Source organism: Barbus barbus (genome assembly GCF_936440315.1).
Source record: "Barbus barbus genome assembly, chromosome: 12".
In the NCBI taxonomy this organism is placed as follows: Eukaryota; Metazoa; Chordata; class Actinopteri; order Cypriniformes; family Cyprinidae; genus Barbus; species Barbus barbus.
Window position 1 is genome coordinate 32,081,712 of NC_136740.1, and position 17,411 is coordinate 32,099,122.

Below are 17,411 nucleotides of genomic sequence, written 5' to 3' on the forward strand. Positions count from 1 at the left end.
TTAGAAATATTTAATGACATTTTTTAAATACATTCTGTATAATTTTCACAATTTATTTATTACTTTAAAATGAACAAAAATGAGAAATGTTGTCTTGGCAACAACTGAAAAGAAGCATGTATATAGTATTTTTTTACATTTTACTTTAAGTAATAAAAACGTGTTTTAGTTTTCTCTTTTCTCTTTAAATTTTAGTTAAAGCATTAATAATTGTGTTGTGTGTTTTTATCATTTTTGTGTTATATATATATTTCTGTAAAGTTTTTTTATAATTTATTCATTAGCTTTGGTTTATTTTGATTTTTGTATCTATTTTTGTATTCATTTTTAAGCATTTTAAAAGAAACATCTGAGAGAAAGTTGATACTTAAGCTAAAAGAGAAATAAAGGAGAACTCTGTGAGCTGTAAAAGTGAAAGCTGTGATTCTGGAAAGAAGCTGCTTGAGCGTAATCTTCCTCTGAAACGTCGTCTTCAGACTGTATGTCAGAATTTGGGCTCATGACAGGAGCGTTAAGCAGCTTAGAGGAACCACCTTCATGATTAAACGCTAACAGTCCTCTGATATGAGTGTGAGTTTAGAAGTGTGCACTACTTAGGGCACTAGAGTCATTCTCACATCAGCTCTCTCTGATTTAAATGCCATCTTCACAAAAGCAGCTCTTTCTGGACTGAAGCTCTCTGCAAGTGAGTCATTTAGCAGATGACTTCATTAAAGTGATACACTATTAGGGAAATAAGGAAGACTTAAAGAGTGTAAATAACTCCTTTTTTAATTATTATTATAAGCAGGAGTCATATTAATCAGGTAAAAGAATACATGTTAAATACACAAATTGTCTTGATTTAAGACCTTGATTTAATAACAAGAAAAAGCTGATATTAAAATTCTAATCAATACCGATAAGTCATTAATTATTTTCATATTTTAATATTCCAATAACCAATATATTGTGGATTTTAATATTTGTTTAATAAAATAAAAAAAATCTAAATTAAAAAAAAAATAAAACCAAAAAAATAAAATCTGTCATTTAAACACTATACTAGATATTCATACACTATATTAAAATCCTGGTCAACACAGATAAGCCAATAATATTGATTTTTTTTGTATTATGATAATCAATAAATGTCAGAAATTAAAAAGTGTCAAATTAAAAATGAATATTTTGCCTAAATAAATGAAAAAAAAAACAAAAAAAACAATCAATACTCAGAATGCTTTTAAAATATTATAAATATTAAAAGTCTGGTCAATACTGATAAGCCAATAAATATTTTCATATTTTAATTTTCTGATTAAAATTTGTGTAATTAGAAATTAAAATTGAATGCTACAGCTGAATTTACACACTGCAACATTCATGAAAAATTAATATTTATGCATCAATACAAAAATCCCGATCAATACTAACAAACCAGTCATTATTTTCATAGATAATTATTTTCAACAAATAATACAATTTAAATTGCAATAAAATTGTGTCAAAAAAAACATTAAAATCAATTATTTTAAATGCTACAATTGAATTCAGGAATCATAACATGGATAAAAAAATTTTTTATTCATATTGGGATTTGGTACGGGTTATATTTGACAGTGTTATTCAATAATTTATGTTTTGAAGATTAATTTAAGTGAGTATTATGACAGCAAAAATCTTTTAAAGTTTAAAAAGTAGAGGAAATAAGTTTGCACAATTACATATCCAATGTCTTGCATTAAAACGAATAGAAATATATAAATAATATAACCTATATGGCACTGATATATCATGCATCCTTATCAAGCAACAAGCATCAACAAGAACATCCTTAAAAACCATGAAACAGCATATAAGTCATGCATATGAAGCAAATCTGGTAAATGAAGGCCAAAGCAATCAATATCAATGTGTTCAACACAACACTTCAAGGGTTTTTATTCTCTCCGGCGGACGTTTACTCAGCACCAAATGTTTGCTTCACTTCCTCTAAGAGCAAATTTATGATGCAAACTATCAGGCAAAAATTTCCTTGTGTTCCTTGGAAGGAAAGCCTGTCATCTGTCTGGCGGTTCCTGAAAAACGCTGATCCAGATCGAGCCGGATCGAGCCAAAGCGTAATTGGCAAGCATCTGGACAGATGGATGACGGCCAAGAGCCACAAACCGACGGATATGACAATCTCATCACGTTTACTCAGCATTTCACACTTCATTATGAGCTAATGGAGGAAGAAGAAAACACATGACAGTCCATTAAAACTCTCATTTACGGTCTGAAATCAGGAAGAGCCTCTAGCCTCTATCTCGCGCTGGTTTTCTGAGCTCAAGCTTCATGTTTTTGATCTTTCTGTGAACGATTCATCCATGCATACACAGATATTTAGGCCCAAGCTTAAGATTGATATATTTGAACTGCATTCATAATTTCTATGCATTTGAATGACATGGTTTAAACTAGGGGTGCTCCCATCAGGATTTTTGAGGCCGATCACAGAAAGCAGTATCTGCCGATACGATTACCGATACCGATCTTTTTAAAGCTTTATTTTTATCATGAAGAATTATTTATAGTAATACTTCAATCAAGATTTTTAGACATTTATTCAGGGCCTGAATTTAATTTTTGAAAATGAATCCCCTCTTAGGTGACTCTTGTGAGAGGGGATTTTTAATTTTTTTATTTGAGGGGAGCATTTTTTAGACATTTTTCAAAAATTTAATGAAGTACATTTTTGTTTTTACACTCATGCAATTGTTGCACAATAGTTTACACACAAAACAGTTGCTCCAGCAAGTGGCAAAACATTTAAAGGGGTCCTATTATGCTTTTTCACTTTTTGAATTTTAGTGAGTGTGTATGTTTGGGCATAAAACGATCTACAAAGTTACAAATCTCAAAGTCCACTCCAAAGAGAGATATTTCGTTTTTAAAAAATCCCTTTTCAAGAACTACAACGAACGGCTCGTTTGGACTACAAAGTTGTTTTCCTGTATTTGTGATGTCACAAAAATAAATCCCGCCTACAGAAATTCAAATGGTTGGCGGGTGGAGAGAACGCTTGGTTGAGCACTGCACTGTTCAAAATCAAACCCCGGTGCGGGTGTTTTTATATCCCTGTATTTCTGATGGAAACCGACTGTTTTCAGAAAATTTTGGATGTCATTTTCATTTCATCTTGCATGTAATGTCTGGTAGAGCACTGCTTTGTGTACAGCGTTACCGGGTAAACCTCGCTCGCTCCAACAGCGCCTCCTGCTGGAAGAGAATTAATTTGCATATATATGCCGCCACAAATAGTGTAAGTCTGTGGGACTATGGTGTAAATAAATTCAACTGTATAACAGTTTCAGTGCCATTCATGTTACAATGTTAGAATTAAAGAACAATAAACATAATACTGTTGCAGTTATTTTTAAGCTGTTGTTGACATCCTATCTAAAACGTGATTTAGCCAAAAAAACAACAACAATAATGTTACCACTTTAATATGTCTTGCAATATCCATGCATGCAAAGGTTCTGCGCGATCCTCTTCTTCAATATTCTCAAGGTCTGAATTGATATGGCAATATTGACGAAATACTGAAACACCGTCTAAGCTGTAATAATAATAATAATAATAATAATATAATAATATGTAATAGGACTCCTTTAAAATACTTTCCTTACTTTATCACAAACATTCTAAATTAAAACTTACCTCTGACAGAATCAGTCAGGCCTAGATTGTGAGTGTGTTCTTATAAGTCAAGCTTTTGTAACACACACTTTCAATGCCCTTAAAAACTCTGACCCACTTACTGTATGTTAAGGATTCATTTGCGAATAGCAGTGGATTATAAGACTTCTATCAGATTATATTCATCATCAAAGACGAGGAGATGTCAAGATGAGGCTGAAAATGAAGGCTGAAGCTTTTCCCTCGAACACAAAAGGAAAAATGCATGATTTACGGTGGCAACAACGAGCCCGCTCCGCAAATAACCGGGGAGCCTTTAACATGATGAAAGACGACATTTATTAAATTAATTCCACACGCTGACAGCACACAAATGAAAGCAGAGAACGTGCCAGACTCTAATTCAGCCCAGAATAAATAATGAACTTCTTGCACACGGAGAAAAGACAGGAAGAGACGAGAGGCTGCGATTTATGATTAGAAAATTACAATTTCCTTTGTGATGTCTTCAGTCGAATCACAGAGCTGTGAGCGTCAAGACTGAATCCAAAAATAAAGAGTTCACACATTTATAATTAATTCATTTCCTTGATTAGAAGTCACTTTTGATAAAAGCATCTGCTAAATGCATAAATGAAAATGTAATTCTGATAATGCATTTTGATACGTAGAGCTTGAAATGCATTATTATCTCCACTTCAATATAGAAGTAATGATAATTCAATTATGTTATAAATATATTATTAGTATATTATATTATTTAATATTTATGAATAATATTTATATATACATATATATACATACATATATATATATATATATACACACACACTTACATATATACTGTATATATATATGTAAAAGAAACATTTTGATAGGTACAGCTTAAAATGTATTATTATATCAACTCCAATCTAGGGCTAATGATTAATAATTCTAACCTTATTTATGATTGATAGACGGCTATGTATGTATATTTAAGTATATTATATTTAATATTCTTAGATATAAATTATATATATATATATAATGCAATGTAATATTATTAAATATGTATAAATAATATTTTTCATTTTTAATGGTCATTAATTTATTATATAACACATAAATATATATTTTATACATTAAAAGATAAATAATTGTTATATCTGAATGCATACAATATATATAAAATTTTAATGTTATTTAATATGTATGAATACAATTTTTCATTAAAAGATAGATCATTTTTATATCTAAATGCATACAATATATATATTTTATTTTTGTTATTTAATATGCATGAATAACATTTTTCATTATTCATTTATTATACAATATATAAAATATTACATTATATAAAATTTTTAATATATAATATGAATAACACATATACACGCTTTATTCTTCTGTGCTTTGGATAAAAGCATCTGCTAAATTAGAAAATGTAAATTTGAATCTAAAAGGAGTGCATTTCTTCTCCATAGACATTAATACAGGCATCCTTCCTCTCCAGCGCTCACAATGAGAAGTGTTTCACTCTCACAATGAACACATTCTCACTGCAGCTCGATCCCTCAGGGCTTCACACACAGCATTCCTTCAGCTGTGAACCCAGAGTTATTTAAGATTCAGACGCGTCTCCATTAGCCGTGTGGAGGACAGAATCTGTGCTTCATCAACTCCAGTCTGCAGCATCAGCAACAGCTTCGACTAGAGCCGCACGATTCATCGACATCAAGCCGGAATCATGATATGGCTTTAGTGCAAGGGCTGTGATTTAATTAAATAAATCTATGAGCTGTGTGTTTCAGAGTGAAGCGCAGCACTGCGTTTGTTTACACGTCAGCAGATGTTTTGTCCAGCATCTCAGAGCGACTCGGTTCACAATAAAAGATACACATGAACTCCATCTGCATCTGATCTGAGTTTGAGTTGATTTCACATGCATTTAGGAACGCAACACGCACCAAATATCTTCACAAACTTGTAATGAGAAGCAGTCAAAAACAGAGAAGCTTTAAGGGTCTTTAAGGGTCCCTGGGGTTTTCAGTCAAATAAAAGTTTTGAATGTTTAACATTTGGAGGAAAAAATGTAAGTGTAAAATAAGAATATTATGTATGTATGCAGGTACGTATGTATTTAAAATATTTTTTTATTTTACAGTAAAATATTACAATTTATTGTAATATTGTACAATTTATTGTTCAATTAATTTCTTATTTTGTTTTTATTTAGTAATGTATCTATTTTTATGTGGTAATAGCAGTAATAATAATAATAATAGATTTATTATTAATACATTTATTATTGTTATTATATCTTTCTTAAACATTTTTACAGTAAAATTACAATAGTGATATTTCTCATTTTGTTTAAATTTAGTCCATTTTATTTTATTTTAATAATAAAAAATAATAATAATAATAATTATTATTATTATTGTTATTATTACTAAGCATATTAAAATATATCACAAAAAATTTTCACAGCAAACCTTGATTTTTTTTTATTGCATTTTAAAAATTGAAATAGCTATTTTTATCAGAGAAATGATTTTTCGTTCCTGAAATTTGTCATTACTCACATAAAAACATAGAAAATTTGTCATTACTCACATAAAAAAAAAGAATATTTACTCCAAAAAAGGCAAAACAACACCATAAAAAGAACTAGTGCACTACAGTATATTCCAAGTCTTCAGACGTCATATAATGCTTTATGTGAGAGACCTGATTTGAGATATCAAATTAATGATTTTCAATAAATAACTTGTTCTTCACACAAAGCATCATATGACTCTGAATACAGCGCACGAGACATATGGATATATTTGGAGCTGAACTGTCATGCATGTGAAGTGCTAATTTATGGAAATTCACAAATGTTCCCTTCAATGCTGCACAGAAGAAAAAAATAACAGTATATGATTTCACAATGACATGAGTAAATTATGACAGAATGAACAAGGTAGTCCTGAGACGAATCAAAGCTGACCTTTGTGAAGAGCAAAAAACCAGTCCAGATGAAGATGAAGTCATGTGACACGGAGCCACATCGAGCTATAAATAACCACAGCAGATTCAGTTCATTCATCTGACTCACACCAGACAACGAGAGCCAATCGCTCCAGAATCAAAACAACTCTGAAACGCTTTTCTGCTTATAAATAAATCCTAAATAAATCATGTTTTCAGAACTATTATGATTGTACATTATTTTCTTTGCTGCAATGTAACACTTGTTTTAGAGCTGCTTTATAGCAGGACAGAATTGGTTTCATAATTATTGAACTGAATTGAATCAACTTTGAGCTGAACTGATCGTTTGAATCTGAATCATTTTATAACTGTTGCAACTTTATAACACTGTTATTTAATTAAAATTAAAACCATAAAAATATTTTGTTACTTGAAATAAAATTGATATTAACTGAAATAAAAAAAAAAATTCATTGAACTAACTAAAACTGAAATAAAAATAAAAACTATAAAAAACAAAAACTAATTGAAACTATTAATTTAAAAAAACTACATAGACATATTTAAAATAAAATAAAAATAACAAAAACAAAAAATTGCTAAAACTAAAAATATAAAAACAAAAACTAATTCAAACAATAAATAAAAACTCTTATAGTATCTTCTTAATTCTAATATAAAATCTGCATTGTGTCAAGCACTATAGAAATAAATGTGATTTTCTTTTGTGTTGTTAATCGTCACTTTTTAAAAATAATTAAAAATAAAAGATTTTTTGGAAATAATTAAAATCAACAAAAATAAAATGCAATGCAACAAATGCTACTACAATGCATTAATGCGTATTCTTAGTGATATATGACATTTTTTTTTAATAATTTAAAAAAGCTTTTATTTTAAGTAAAATCTAACTTCTGTCTTTGATTTTGCTGAATGTAATGACACTTTACATCGTGAGTCAAACGCTGCAGATGAGCTCATTAAAGTCTGTAACAGCACTACAGATCCACAATCACATGCATAAATAAAGCACACCAACTCCGCTGTTTCTTCACCTACAGACACTGCAGATCCTGAAAATAAACTCTCTTCAAACTCTTTTCACACGCACACTATGATGCATTTGTCTATTAACAAAGTCCAGCAGTGGACAAACATCAACCTCATCCTGTGAAATTACGATTGTGGAAACATTTTAAACATTCTAGGATCATTTCACAAATATTTGAATATTTGCATGAAATGTGCATTAAATATGTTCACTGTATTTGCATATCTTGATTGGAAATGCAATGCAAATTCTGTTCGAGTTTGAGCCAAAATCAGAGAAACAAACAGAGAAACTGTCATCGAGTTACACACACACACACACACGTCTCAAGGAGGTCAAATACTTTCTGCTTTCTCAGAGACGTTCTTCATGGTCAACAGGAAACAGTCCCTTTCCTTCTCAGATTCTTCACATGTTTCCCCAGCGGCGGCAGACATTTATAACCGCTTCCCATGAAGAGAACGCTTCTGAACGCCACAAACCTTATCATCTCAACAAACTGCCAAGATACAATTCCAAGAAATACTGCTGCAGCATTTTGCAGAGAAAAATAACATAAAATTATGGAATAAATTTTAAAAAGTAAAGTAAAATAAAATAAATCAATCAAAACAAATTGTATATTGTTATAGATTATATAATAAATATTTATTTGTTTAATATTTTAAAGAAAGGAAATAAATCAATATTTTATTATATTAAATAACATTTATTTGTTTAATATTTCTAATCAAAAAATGAATAACTGAAACATAATATAATAAAATATATATTTTATATTAAATATTATAAATAACATTTGTTTAATGTTTTAAAGAAAAAAAAACCATTATAACTTAATATATTTTATATTATATAACAACATTTTTTATTTGTTTAATATTTTAAAGAAAGAAAATATATAAATTAAATATTTTTTATACATTTCATATTATTATATTAAATTTGGTAATAAATAAATAAAAGATTTCATGTCATAAACCAACTGCATTTTTATATTTTCTCAAGAAATAATAATGAGTACTGCTTATCTATGCAAAACTTACTCTCAATGTAGGGCTGGGCGATAAATCGATTTGATCGATTAACTCGAGTGTGTAGTTTACGACGATTTGTTTGAATGAAAATCGGTTTTCTTTTTAACATCCGCCGACGCTCCCCTCTGAGCTTCCGTAGATCCGATTGAGCTCAGCCCTCCCCGCGCGCGTTTAGACATCATGATGTTAAAGGCCTAACGTTACTTCGTTTTTGTACGCGAACGCGCAGCCTTTCAAAGTTTACTCCATTTGAAGTTGTACGCGGCCGCCCGCGCTCTAGAAAGCTTCAACCATGTTCAGTGTCTGCTCTATTTTTCCCCGTTAAGTAATGACTGATAACAAATATTTTTTTAACTCTTTTAAACCAAAGCTGAGCTGTACCCTCTCGCTCACAAGCGCTTGTCAATGTGAGCGTCTGTTGTTGCAGTCTCAGCTATTCTGATGTCCATCTCTTTAGTTTCGTTTCGTTCTACTCTCAATATGCAAATATGATTTTTTTAAGTTACTACTGTGCACGATTCTAAAGAAAAATGAAAGTTTTCTCCGTAATCTTTCATTAAAATTTAAAACTTGTTTTGCCTCTGAAACAATGTTTCTTTTCGGCTGACATCGTTTGATATTCTAGTAATGCTCACTTTTCACCTTCCAATCAAATCCTGATGGAGAAAGTCAAGTTCCATTCAACAATATTCTCACTAATATCCTGCTTCACGTCAGATTTCAGAAGTAAATTGGGTTGTGAATGTAAATACAGTTCTGTTTATGTAACTAATGAATATTTTGAACTAGAAAAATGCATAAAATCCTAATTTCATGTCACTCACACTAGTCGTCAAACGTGAAGCACAACGAGGCAATGAAGCATGAGGAAAACACTGTTACTCAGTCACATTTTTAATAATTTTTTAAAGGCATGTGACAATGTGAAACGTGCGTCAAACATCTTCCCAAATTTGTAATGAGAATCATTTATAAAAAGAAGCACTGATGTATTCCTGCGGGTTTCTGCAAAAATAAAAGCTCCATCAACATTAAAAATGTTAGTATTGTAATTTAAAGAATAAAATAAAGACAATAATAATGATAATAATTACCGTACAACAGCTCTATTATAACATTCACACATAGTGTTCAAATTGGGCTCTGTAATATATTCTAATGTCTCTTCTGCTCATTTATTTGTACAGTAAAAATACATGCCTGATTCAAGAAGGGGGTCTCAAAAATGGCCAAAAAATATTATTTTACTAACTTATTAATTTTAAGCTAAATTGTGCTTTGTTGGTATGATGTCTGACAGAATGTAAAAAAAATTCAGTATTGAGTAAATATTTTTAAATTGTTGTTGTTTTGTAATTATTTTTTTATTTGAAAAGCAAGACAAAAAAGTGAAAAGCACATTTTGGCTAATTAATTTATATATATAAAATACATGGGGAAAAAACGTGAATGCTTAATTTTGTTCGGCTTCTCCCAAGAATTTTCATTTCGGTGCATCCCTTGCTGACAGGTAGGAAAACGCCCAACTAGCCTGTGTGATCTGTTGAACTTTACATTGTTCAGTCACGCTGGTTGTTCTGCGTTTGTGAAGTGGATAGACAGGCCTCCTGTGAGTCTCTGGAGAGCAGAAACACAGACACTCGTCCAGGACTAACCAGACGTGACGGCTGAGAAAGAGCTCAGGGTTATATAAAGATCACCTCTCACGCCGTTTACTGATGCTTCCAGTACTGCAGCAGTGACTGCGTTTATTCTGAATATGATGTTCATATGCATAAATGACTCTCTAACCATTAGGCCACGACTTCCCCTTAGCTTAAAAACTTAGATGACTGACTAAATTCACACTGATTTTGCTTTTGATTATATTTTTGAGAAATTTGGTTTTAAAGTTTGTCTTAGATATTTCAGATGTCTTTACAGGGCTCTAGACTGCGACCATTTTTTGATAGTGTGCGAGTAAAAATTGGACGTGGTCGCACTTGAGCGAGTGCAAGGTCTGTGCTGCTCCAAAGCATCTGCTTCATACAGCGTGCGCTGCAGAGCCACAGCACATTGTAACAGGAGTCAGATTTCACTGATGATGTGAAGAGAGGCGCATTCAGCGCGAGCGCTTCAGGTGTACAGCCTGGTTTATACTCGCTGCGTCAGCACAAGCTCGAAGGTGTGCGCCCCGGACGGAGCTCAACGGAGGATTTGGTTTTCAAACTAAAGTAAAAGACCGCTTCTTAAACCAGAGAAGGTGAACATGCTGATGTTCTCGAAAAAAAAATGTCAGTCCTGTCAGCGACAGCCAGTTTAGTTTTACTTTTCTTCTTGTTTTCGTTTTGAGAAGCTTGTTATCTTTGCTGTTTACTTCACGTTACGCTATGGAGGCTTTCCTTATTTTTTTATATTATTATTATTATTTGATTCCCCAGTGTTTGCTAAACATTCTGTAATTTATTTTTACATAAATAAATAATTGCGACCAAATGATGGGCTTGTGTGACCAACTGAGAAAGTTAGTCGCACAAGTGTGACCAGAGGGAAGACTGAGTCTAGAGCCTTGCTTTAAAACAATGCTCTGGGAATACCAGAAAATATAGCAATAATCCCTGAGTAATGTCTGTAAGAGTATAACATGGAGGAATTCCCATCAAGAGCATTAAAATGAGGTCTGGTCTTCCTGCGGAGCGTTTCTGTGTCAACGCAATAGAGATGCATCTCTCTGATGACCACAGCTGACACTTCAACCCCAGAGACCCACACACCCAAACAACACATATCCCAGCATGCACTGCTCCAGCGACAGTCATGAAACCCATTAAACCACAGACAGACACGACCGAGGCTTTATATCAATAACGGCTCACGACGGTTATATTAACTGCATCGTCCAACATTCGCAGGATCATGAAAGTCTGTTTTCTCTCACCTCGTCAAAGCCGCTGTCTTCTTTCTTGAAGGCTTGAGGGGGAGAGAAAGAAAAGTGATATTAGACATCCATTTTACTGACTACTCAACAGTGAATAAAAGAATCAAATGAGCAAAACAAAGTGGCTCTGTAATGCATTCTGCACATGCAAATGAAAAACAAGTAAAGCTGTAATTGGCCAAAATATTTTCCATCCACAACCACAGCAATATTCTTACATTTAACCCCAAAATCAAATGAAAGAAATTAGAAATTATATTTTCCATTAAAGAAAAATGATGGTTGTGTTTTTAATTTATATTTATTTTTATTATTAATTGTATAAATTTAAATAATAATAATATTAATTATATATATATATATATATATATATATATATATATATATATATATATATATATATATATATATATATATATATATATATATAATTAATATTATTATTATTTAAATTTATTTAAATATTTTTAAAATACTTTCTATAAAACTTTATATTTATATATATATATTTATTTTATTAACATATATTTTATTTTAATAATACAAGGTATATTTTATTTATTATATTTAAAAATATTACTTTTATGTTTTTATTTTAAATTATATATATTATTTATGAATCTAATAATTTTTAATAATATAATAAATAAATATTAAAAACTAATAAAAGTGATAAACTGAAGTAATTATAGACCATGTGAACTGTTAGGTAAACAGCAAGGTATTTATACAGTACATCATAAGCTTCACTTTACCCAAAAATATACAATTTCTTTTGATTTTGGAGTGAAATGTGGCCTTGATGTTTATGAGGTGATTTCAGATGCTGAAGTGCTTTATTCATCTCCCATAAAGCCTTAAAACCACGAAGAAATAGCTTTGTTTATTGAAAGGTGAAGATTTAACCTGATACTCCCTCACAGCAAGCATCGACCTTCACAGAGAACATCATTCGATGAAGGAAACAGAAACGGGATGAAATGAGCACTGGGAGCAGAGAATTGATTGTTGCTCTCAGATCTAATGAGACTGAATGTAAGTGTAAATACTGGATGACAGTCGTTTTATCTTTTTAATGATTGTGGTAAAGATCTCTATTGTGTCTCACCCAGAAGGAGGATTGATCCGCAGTCAATAAACCAACTTATGGTCAAATAAACAACTCATATTAGACCCATACTGAAATGCACAAGTGTAAAGTGATGAGCTTCATTACCACAGAACATATTCTGGACACTTAAATAATAGGGCAAGAGACTGCACAGCGATAAACACTCAATAATACTACCTTTTTTATATATAAAATAATTTAATTCATTTAAAAATTCTTTAAAAATATATTTAATTTTTTTTATTTATTTTTATTTTATGTCAGTTTTTGTGATATGTTTTTCATTACCACAGAAAATAATTTGGACTCTTAATATCTATGGGCCAAGACACCACACAGTGATAAACACTCAAAAATAATACATTGTTTAATATAAAATAATTGTATATATTTTTTTATTTTTAAAATAAATCTATATTTTTATTTTTATTTATATACACATTTATTTACATTTATGTGACATGCTGTTCATTACCACAGAAAATAACTGTGGTAATGAACAGCATTACCATAGAAAAATAAATGCTACATTTTTTAAATATAAAATTATTTGAGAACATTTTTTAATAATAAAATAATGTAAATATATTTTTTAAATCAATATTTTTTATAATAATATTTTTTTTGTTATGTAAAAGTGTTTGTGATGTGTTGTTAATTACGACAGAAAATAGTTTGTAAACTAAAGTCAATAGGGCAAGACACAACAATTAAAAAACATTTTTTTATATACATTTTTTTTTTCAAAAATAATTAAAAAAATATATATTTATTATATATTTATTTATTAAATATTTATTTGATATATAAAGTCTATTGGGCAAGACACTATCATAATATATGAATAATTATTTTGATAATACCAGCTTCACATTTCTGCTTTTTATAACTGTACAGAAATATATAGTGGTACTCAACCTTATGCCACAAAACTGAACTCAAACCCAGACATATCCTTTAATAATGTGTTCAGATGGCCCAGGATAATAGACACAGATCTCCTTCATTTGTCTGCTTAATAAACCTCTCTCAGAGTTTGACTGAAGCACAAACAAGTGTTAAACGAGCTCCGCTGCGGAGCGTCTTTCTTTCATGTTCCTCACAATATGATTTATTCATGTCACTGTTGTTGTTTCAAGGCGATGAGCCATTAAATTGCACCTTCCTCAGAGGAAAACAGACAGAAATGGCAGAAATATTACATATTTCACTTCATATTTCAGGAAAACAGAAAACTAGTATTGTTTTGAACTAGTAACCGGTTCTGATTTAATTCTGTGACACCTGTGTGATGTTCTGCAGCATCAGCATGAAAGCGTCTTATTGAGCAAACTCACTTCAATACAGAAAAAACACAGCCTGAGCTCAAAATATCCGTCTTAAACATTCAAAAGAAGAGATTTCTGAAGGGTGTCTAAAAACAGCCCACCGCAGCCTGATGAAAAGATCATGCAAAACGAGCGAACATCACAACTTCAAACATACAGAGACATCCACATCCACACAGAGCCATACGAGGAGAGAACACAGCAGAACTAGTGCACTGCACTGCTGACTGACGCCTACATAGACAGCATCCCTATTAAGTGAGTGATAATTTTATGTCATACTGTAATATGTATATAAATACTGTGAACAAAGAACTGGGCAAAAACAGTAAAAAAATATATATATTTTTTAAATATAATATATAAAAGTGTTTTGAACTAGTATTTACTAAAAATATTTAAATATTTATAATAATAATATATAAAATAGTTTGATCATTTTTATATTTTTTTTATTATTCTTATATATTATGCATATAGTTTTTAAAATATGTACATATAATGTTTTATTTAAAATATTTTAGAGAAGAATATATAATAAGAGTATATATACACAAAATAAAAATGTTGAAAATCTGGAATCTGAGGGAGCAAAAAAATCTAAATATTGAGAAAATCTCCTTTAAAGTTGTTCAAATTAAGTTCTTAGCAATGCATATTACTAATCAAAAATGAAGTTTTGATATATTTGCAGTAGGAAATTTACTAAATATCTTCATGGAACATGATCTTTATTTAATATCTTAATGATTTTTGGCAAAAAACAAAAATCGATCATTTTGACCCATACAATGTATTTTTGGCTACTTATGACAGATTTTGTGGTTCAGGGTCATATATATATATAATGCAATAAATATTATATGTAATATATAAACATTTTTATACAAATATTTTAAAAACTAACTAATTATTTAAACTGAAGTACATTAGGCTTCGGTCTATACTCTAACATGCATGGTAATACTGTGCACAAATAGTGGATAAAATAGTCAATTTTCTAAGTTAATTCAAATCTTGCATATATTTTTCCAGAGCTGGCATTGTCTTCTCTCTGCATGATGCAAACAAAGGTGTTTTTGCATGCAGCATAATTAACTATGTTTTGTAAGGGAGCCTGTATGAATTGCTCCTGTGCAGAGACACATCATCAGGCCATCGCTGCTGCTTCGACAGCACGGATGAGCGCAGAGCAAGCGTGAGACGCTGATGGGTGAAGTCAGAGACTTCAGGATAGAAAGGCCCTTAGGCAGCATCTTTAGAAGAGCCTTTATGACACTGACACAAGACCAAACCGCACCGGCGCCAGCTCAGTTCCCTAACTAGTGCTCATCCGTCTCTACTTAACTGGTGACAATAAGCCATAAAACTGTATTGAAAGCATTTCTCAAATCATTTGGTCTCTATCTGATTATTGAAATGATACACATTTCTAAAGAGAAACATCTGAGCACAGAATACTAAACCTTCATGAGAGACCAAAACTTAAGATATCTCACAAAACATTTAAGTGTGAGCTTGATGCATCATTGCTTTCCCAAATTCTCATGAGAATTGCAACATTTCAGCTTGATAATATGAAAGATGCTGCATTATGTTTACGGTCTATTAGAAATGCAATGCTTTTGCTGCAGAAGCACACGTCATTTTTCTATTTGGATTTCTTTTTTATTGCATTTTCATCCAGAAGCAGCTTTATGACAAACCAAAAGCCTCAATAATATCTATATAAATAAAGATGCATTTTTAAATAATTAATAGATAAAATCTAATTTTAAATAATACATACTATAATAAATAAATTAAATATTTTATTTATTTATATAATAAATTATACAGTATATAAAGCTTTTTAAAAACATTTTTATAAAGTATGAAAAATGAAAAGTATTTTTATATATACAATATTAAATTAAAAAAAATACATTTTATTTTATATATTAAAAACGTCTTTAAATATTAAAAATCTAATATTTTTTATAATATTATAAAAAAATTAAATATAAATATATTTATAAATTTAATTACAGTATAGGCATCACTTTATGAAAGTAAATAATTTGATTTTAGGGTGAAATGTGACCTGCCTGAGAAAACTCCATCACTGCATTATCGACACACATTCTACTCAATTCTATTCTGTATTCTATATCCGGCTGGTTTGTGAGGAGCACACTTTCAATCCGTTTCAGTCTCGTTTGACGGTTTATATTCGTCGTTTGATTAATTAAAGGATAATTTACAGTGAAAACAAACTTTCCTCAGACTGTCCTGTAGCGCGAACAATAACGGCGCGTGTTTTACCGTGTTTTTACCGTGTTTTTCACACTTACCGATGCGACTGAAGCTCTCCGACAAAGTTCTTCGTAATTTCTTCATTTTGCCGATTTTTTCGGCCGGTTGAGCCGCTGGCATTAAATCACACATGTCCGATTTGAGCTGAAGGATCAGGAGAGGCGCGTAAATAACGCTTCTGTGGAAAAAACAACTGTCCTTCTGTATTAAATACACATTTCCGAAGTCTACCGACTACATATCTGAAGAATGAGCTGTAATCCGTGAGAATGTGAGGAGGGAAACTTCTCTAAACGCCGCGGTTTTCCTCTGGAAAGCTGGATGTCATTTTTGGGATTCTCCTTCTGCTGGCGAGAGTGCGGATAAAACGGCGAGTTAGCCCCGCCCCCGCGGGTCACTCATTGGCCGTCGAATGGACGTCGCGTCTTTCATTGGCTGCATCAGCTGTCCGTCATCTGTAGAACACCGCCTCGCCTTATAATAAAAGCCAGGCATCCTCGGGTCATTTGTACAGTTTTTAAATGGCTTTTTAAGGACCCAAATATTTTGTACATGACTTAATTAATAATTCATACAGGAAAAGAGATGAAATTGAGTCACTACACTAAAAAGATTTAGAAAATACACTGAAAAGATTTTATGCATGTATGCACACACACAATATTATATATAAAATATCAAATATAAGCACACGCCATTTATCTATCTGCATTTGTTTTATTGCATTTTCATACAGAAGCAGCTTTATGACACTGCATAACAGTCAAACATAAACAGGCTTTATTACAAACCAAAAGCCTCAATAATACTTGGCAAAAAAGGTTAATGATCCCTGATAAAAAAAAAAAAAAGTTATTTTTCAAAAGCAAATGATATATTAGTGAAAATAAAAAAAATAAAAAAAATAAAAAGTATACATTAATAATTTAAATGATCATTATTAATTTAATTACTAATAGGCTTCATGAAATATATATATATATATATATATATATATAATAAACAATTGTTTATTGTTGCGTTTCATTTGATTTCACCCAATACA

General features: G+C 30.8%; 1 protein-coding gene across 1 annotated transcript in view; it reads right to left on the reverse strand.

Moving 5' to 3' along the window:
* Window positions 1-16,711, reverse strand: part of cdk14 (cyclin dependent kinase 14) — a 138,131-nt gene extending 121,420 nt beyond the window's left edge. Inside the window, exons 1-2 of the mRNA XM_079429288.1 lie at window positions 16,405-16,711; window positions 11,633-11,664 (exon numbers count right to left, since the gene is read on the reverse strand). Coding sequence (XP_079285414.1) covers window positions 11,633-11,664; window positions 16,405-16,498 — 126 coding nt within the window. The 5' untranslated portion in view covers window positions 16,499-16,711. The remainder of the gene's footprint in view (window positions 1-11,632; window positions 11,665-16,404) is intronic.
* Between the last annotated feature and the right edge of the window lie 700 nt (window positions 16,712-17,411).